General features: G+C 33.8%; 1 protein-coding gene across 4 annotated transcripts in view; it reads right to left on the bottom strand.

Annotated features, from left to right (window-relative positions):
• Positions 1–5,999: 5,999 nt before the first annotated feature.
• LOC115245405 overlaps positions 6,000–7,132 on the bottom strand; it is a 1,860-nt gene continuing 727 nt past the window's right edge. The window contains exons 2-3 of one of the 4 annotated variants that reach the window (XM_029823709.1): positions 6,302–6,473; positions 6,000–6,199 (exon numbers count right to left, since the gene is read on the bottom strand). In XM_029823709.1, coding sequence (XP_029679569.1) covers positions 6,036–6,199; positions 6,302–6,473 — 336 coding nt within the window. In that variant the 3' untranslated portion in view covers positions 6,000–6,035. Of the gene's footprint in view, positions 6,280–6,301; positions 6,474–7,132 lie in introns of all 4 variants that reach the window. The other 3 variants (XM_029823711.1, XM_029823710.1, XR_003885523.1) reach the window with 3 other exon arrangements.

The raw sequence follows: 7,132 nt of genomic DNA, 5'->3' as shown, positions 1-7,132 counted from the left end.
TGAGCAGGCTCTGCTGGCAGATCATTAGCCTAATGCGGACATAACAGATGCCAAATTGCTAGCAAGAGCTGAGGAAATCTGTTGCCAATCTGCTGGCATATTGCGCGCATATTGCTTACTGGGTATATGCTTGCATAGCAAATCGTCATGTGGGATAATTGTCCTTTCTTTTCAAGGTATCGATCATATAACTTTTTTCCTAGGGCGGAAAAGTGAAAAGTGAAAAATTTTGCCATTAATTTCAATACTAATATTTTTCACGTTTCCGCTCTACGGAACTGGGTACCCTGTCGGTACCCAGTTTGTCTATTTGTATTCCTTGCGTTGCCATTTTATCACGCCGTGATGTCTAACCACGTGTTTCGTCCTTACTTTTAGGTTAAGTTTACCCGCGTACTTTATTTTTTCCGCCACAGTCACCGAAACACGCGAAATATTCAGTGTTCTTGATTTAACACAATATTCCCGACTATTCAGCGTAAAGTTTGAATTTCGTTTCCTGGGCCCATAACCTGGAGCGAGAATCAATTTTTGGGTAAAATTAACGACACGCGTACTTTCATTTTATTGCACTGTAAAAAAAAAAGAAATATATTTGTACGATTATTTTGCTTGATCTCTTTTACAATATGGCGCAGAAAAAGCGCGAGTATTTAACTGAGTGGCCTTTACTTGGACACAGTACAATTAGACACGGTGCAAATGGACACGTTGCAAATGGACACGAAACTTTGCACATGGTTTAATTGGACATAGTGCATTCGGACGCAATAATTTTGGACACAGTAGCTTTTGGACACAGAAGAAAATTCATTTGGACACCGTTCAGTAGCACACCAGTCAGTTGCATACCGTTCAGTTGCACACATAAGAATGCACACTGTTCAGTTGGACACATAAGAATGCACACCGCTCAATTGCACACCGCTCAGTTGCACACACACACACACACACACACACACAGGTGGGGATTGCAAGGGGGGCCTTTGGCCCCCCTCTCGCACCCACCCCGCCGGTAGGCAGGGTGGACCTCGCTTTACAACTACGATGGACAAATTAACGGTGTGCAATTGAACGGTGTGCAACTGAACGGTGTGCAACTGAGCGGTGTGCAACTGAACGGTGTGCATTTTTATGTGTCCAACTGAACGGTATGCATTTTTATGTGTGCAATTGAACGGTGTGCAACTGAACGGTGTGTAGCTGACTGCTGTGCTACTGAACGGTGTCCAAATGAATTTTCTTCTGTGTCCAAAAGCTACTGTGTCCAAAATTATTGTGTCCAAATGCACTGTATCCAATTAAATCGTGTGCAAAGTTTCGTGACCATTTGCAACGTGTCCATTTGCATTGTGTCCAATTGTACTGTGTCCAAGTGCACCGCTCCCATTTAACTTAGGTTCAAATATGTAACATTAACCCGTTCATTCGAAAACGCTATAAGGAGAACGGGAACAGTACTGTATTCTTATAAGTTGGGAACATCTTTAACTTTATTGCTACTTATAAGTGTGTAACGTATATGAACATAACATATAAAAGTGATATTATTATATACATGGACGTAAAAAATATCTGGACGGAGCATATTGCCGCGGGGTTGAAGACAAAGGGGAAAAGGGATTGAAAGTTCTAGTGTAACGGATATGAACAACCAAGATGGCAGAGCAGTCAATAATTACACGGATTTCGATTTATTGCTATTGTAACGTCTTAGCAGTTAAAGGCTGCGGTTGAGAAGACGTTAGAGATGCTTCGAAGCATTGCATTAACCAATTGGAATAGAGAAATCTTTATTTTTTTTTGTCTTGATTGGTCAATCAAACGCTTCGAAGCATTTCTAGCATTTTCCCGACCGCAGCCAAAATCACGTAAAATATTGAACAACCAAGATGGCCACACCAAGATTTCCTCTCACTCCTCAATCTCTATACCCCGCGCCCGAAAATGTATCTTGTGCTCCGTCCAGATATTTCTTACGTCCATGATTATATATGTTACAAATAATTAGTAATATGGTTTCTGCCTGTTTATTATGCAAAACGGATACGTTAGACAAAGATGTTTAAAATTTAAAAATGCTTTATGGTCCCATAGCTCCATGAGCCGCTACTATCCACACATCTCGTCTTGTCTTTTTCTATGTCTATCAACACGGTTTCGATTCCATGCTCCGTCCAGTACTATCAGAGAGAAGCCTGAGAGACGCCACAGCCCGATTTTAGGTGATCCCTGAAAGCGATACGACCTCTGTGGACATAAATATGTGGACATTGAACGACGTAGCCAATGTGCACGAATGTACTTAGTGGGTAACACGCTATGTCCACAAATTATGGTTCCGTTCCGTGCTATGTGCACAAAATGTCGATAATATATACAGCCGCGTGACAAGGAAAGATGATCGCGTCGTCTTTGTCTCTCTTGCACCGTATATGTAGCGTCCGTGAAGGCACACACCAATATGTTGAGCACACGGATGCGATTGTTAAGAGATAATATCAGACAAGGAGCGACAATCGCGTGCTATTCTTGTTCTTCTAACGTATCACTTTACGGCCGAGATACGTCCTGAAAATGCTTTCTGGCCTCTCGTAGCAGAAAGCAGTAATGCAACAAGATTAACAGGCGCCCATTTTTTGAGAATTTTATATTTGCATATGTACATATGTGCATATATATATTTAAATAATAGTTAAAATTGTACGTGCAATTAAATATTGTATGATAATCAATAATAATAATAGAATAATAGATAACAGAGTGAACAGATACACAATATGTAAAACACGGGTGCCTGTTAGACTTTATTTTATGTATGCTTTAATATATCTTGTAATAATAATAATCAAGCAATAATAGTAAGCAATAATAGCTATGAAAAGTTATTATTACCTGTCAAAATATATTATTATTATTATTTTTTAAAAATATATTGATTATATAATCAATATAATAATTTAATCAACATAATTCTTTTTAATATAATACATCCGAATATATAAAAATATAAAAATATATTTTTTAAGTTCAAAGTTATTGACAACAATTTCATTAAAAAGAATCGATTCTATATTGATTTGATATTGCTTTCATTCTCTCTCTTTCTCTCTCTCTCTCCCTCTCTCTCTCTCTCATTTTTTCTCCTGAAAGTACAAGATCTTTTTACTCAACAATGCGAAAAGAAATTTTTGTTAGAATTTTCTTAAGATTATTGATACAAATAAATATTGTGTGTATTATTATGAATGTGTTGTATATGTGTGTGTATTATTATGAATGCATTATGTAATCTATTTAACTAGTAATATTTATAAAATAAAGAAAGAAAAATAAATCAAAGAAGAGAATGTAGATATTACATTGGATATAGGTCAGATTCTGAAATAATAATGCAAATATCCAGCTTGGCAAATAATAATGATGACTCTTAATAATGATTTCGCTACTTTGAATATGACAACAAAATTAATAAATTTACTTGTTTTATTTCCAAAGCCAGGTATTAGTTTTATTTAAAATTTGTAGAAAAGTGTTGTTTAATATACTTTTACTGTTATAAACAAAAGATTTTTCATACCATGCAGGATCGACTGTAATATAAAAATTTCTATATTTTTTTTATAGTATACGGAAATTAAATTTTTTTAAGAGTAATACTGTAAAAATAATATAGAAATTTTTATATTACATTATTAAGAGTCATCATTATTATTTGCCAATCTGGATATTTGCATTATTATTTCAGAATCTGACCTATATCCAATGTAATATCTACATTCTCTTCTTTGATTTATTTTTCTTTCTTTATTTTATAAATATTACTAGTTAAATAAATTACATAATGCATTCATAATAATACACACACATATACAACACATTCATAATAATACATACAATATCTCTTTGTATCAATAATCTTAAGAAAATTCTAACAAAAATTTCTTATCGCATTCTTATTGAGTAAAGAGATCTTGTACTTTTAGGAGAAAGAGTGAGAGAGAGAGAAAGAGAGAGAGAGAGAAAGAGAGAGAGAGAGAGAGAGAGAGAGCGTGAAAGCAATATCGAAACAATATAGAATCGATTCTTTTTAATGAAATTGTTGTCAATAATTTTTAACTTAAAAAATATATTTTTATATATTCGAATGTATTATATTAAAAAGAATTATGTTGATTAAATTATTATATTGATTATATAATCAATATATTAAAAAAAAATAATAATGATGTATTATAAAGACTGTTTTAATCTAAAAAGAATACTTAAGGTAATAATAACTTTTCATAGCTATTATTGGTTACTATTATTGCTTGATTATTATTATTACAAGATATATTAAAGCATACATAAAATAAAGTCTAACAGGCACCCGTGTTTTACATATAGTATATCTGTTCACTCTGTTATCTATTATATTCTATTATTATTATTGATCATCATACACTATTTAAATGCACGTACAATCTTAACTATAATTTAGATATATACAGGGTGAGGCATCTAAGACAGACCACCCGAATAACTCGTTTTTCCGTATCTTCCATATTTTTCGAGATATTTGACTGGCTCTTTTAAAATGAACCACCCTGTATATTACGTAAAGTTATTTCATTAAAATAACACATATTTATGTTTATAGTATATATACTATAAAGTAAATATTTAAAAAAAAGATTAATTTTTCAATAAACTGAGTTTTGTTTGATAAAACGATTGTAGAAAAAAGAGAATATTTTGGATTAAATAGCTTTTTGTATATGTTTTTATAATTTTCATAAAACATTATGTACAATAAAATTATATTTTTTATATCGTACAAGATATCTGCATTAAAAATTGTTTTTCCTTTTCCCATTCTTAAAACAAGGAGTATAAATCGTAAAGAGCAATGCTAAATAATAATTTTGGTAAATATAGCGAATAGGGGACTCAGCCCCGATGGCCTTGACCTTGACATATGTTGTCAAGGACATAATTCTGAGTAACTTTTTCTTCTAATTTAATCGTCGCTTGTTGCTTATTAAAAAGTTATACTGGGTCCCCTATTCGCTATATTTACCATAATTTTAATTTAAAAAGGGATTAACATAATCTTATGTAAATATACTACAAGTACCGATAACATTGATGTTTATTTCAATAGTGCGCGGTGGATGATTGGAAAACGCTTGTGGTCTCTCACGACGCAGCTCGGGGTTCCAATCTGAAGGATTTTTTTTCTTTTTTTACTATTTTTTAAAGTTTATGATACATCATTACATACATTTATTTATTAAATGATTATATTTTAAGAAAGATGTTTAAAATATTTATGTCTTTTTCAAACTATAATCACATATTACAAATTGTAAATATATGTAAAACAATTTTATTACAAATAAAAATAGTTTATTTTCATTTTATATATATACAATAATCTATAAAATATATATTATATAGTTTTTTACAGAAGAAAAAAAATGGAAATCAAGATTATGATACACGGAATATCGATAGTAACAAAGCAACAAATCATCAAGTTTAGCAGGCATCCGTCTGACGTATTTTGTATTTATTCACTTTGTTATCTATTATCCTAGTATTATTGATCATCATACAATATTTAATTGCAGATACAATTTTAACTATAATTTAAACATATATATCTACATATGTATATACGCAAGTATAAAATTATTATAAAGTGGGCGTTTATTAGCCTTGTTGCATTACTGCTGTCACGAGAGGCCAGAAAGCATTTTTAGGCCGTATCTCGGCCGTAAAGCGATACGCTAGAGGAACAAGGATATTACGCGATTGTCGCTCCTTGTCTGACACTTTAATCACACTAGCGGCTCAGGACCGCGATTGCGTCTGTGATCGCGATTTGCTACGCTCCAACGCTCCAATCATACTCGCAATTGGTGCTTTCTGATTGGCTGAGGCAGAATCACAATCGCAGATATAAGCGTTCTATCTTAGTTCAACTTTCAGACAACGTTCGTGTGCACACCAGTGGTGTTTTCGAACGTAGCCTAAATGTAGTCATATAGTTACTCACGTTCGCTGATTTCAATAGATGAGGGCATTTTGAAAGGCTCCTGAGGAACCAACAAATCTGCTACCGGAGGTTCACAACTCGATATTTCCATGGGCGAAAACGACATGCTGATATCTGTGCCAATGTCTGGAACTGGTAAAGGAACATGTACGGTATCTGTAATATAAATAAAAGAAATGTATGTATGTTTCGATTATTTACATTCTATCATTTTTTTATCAACAATGTAATTAATACTTTTTGTTTCAGAAAACTCACCGACCAAGGTACTGATTATTTGAATTGATGGTTTCATCATATTAGAGGATTCGACAGAGACATTGCATATTCGCTTCGCATATTCATGCAGCGGCTCACAATTTCCTGTCGGAACGTCACCGAATTTCGTGGGCACGGCTTGCTTTTTAAATTGCGGACGCTTGTATGTGATCTTTAATAAAAAAATACATGAAAATACATATCAGAACTCTTTTGAAACCGATATGAAATTTTTTCATTTTACTCACCCGTGCAATTACTTGATCATTTGCGTCAAGCTTAATCCACTCATGGGAAATATCTTTTTCCTGAAAATGTTTGTCACATATAACGTCCGTCTGGCGCAACTTGACTATACCTGGGATAGCCTCTTCCCATTTCTTCCATATAACCGGGTCTTTCGGTACGCCAAATAAAGACCGCTTTATTTGTTCCGTTCTGCTGCCGGTTCTACAATACGGTACTGCGCACCACCTCGCCATTTTTCAAAAATAATCTTTTACGAAAATCACACGCGTGTTTAAAACGGCTCTCGGGGTTTCCAAGTTTTTTTTTTGACGTTTCAGGTAGGTTACGATTGTCTGGGAAAAGTTATCACAGCGACGAATAGTGGCTGTGTTAGGAACTAAAATTTCCTCAATAAGCGACCATACCCCCACCACTGAAATTGCGGCCAGTTTCAAGACCTGTATGTAAAGGGCATTCTACAATGGCAGTAACAAGGTTGTAGGAGTAGGAGAGTATATTTTTAAGAGCAAATGGGAATTGCCCATTTCGTTACTCCCCGTCTAAACATCACTAAAAACAGTATACTCTCCTACTCCTACAGCC

This window comes from Formica exsecta, unplaced genomic scaffold, assembly GCF_003651465.1.
Source record: "Formica exsecta isolate Colony F162 unplaced genomic scaffold, ASM365146v1 scaffold97, whole genome shotgun sequence".
NCBI lineage: Eukaryota > Metazoa > Arthropoda > Insecta > Hymenoptera > Formicidae > Formica > Formica exsecta.
Note: the sequence above shows the minus strand (reverse complement) of the source record. Positions and strands in the feature narration are given on the sequence as shown.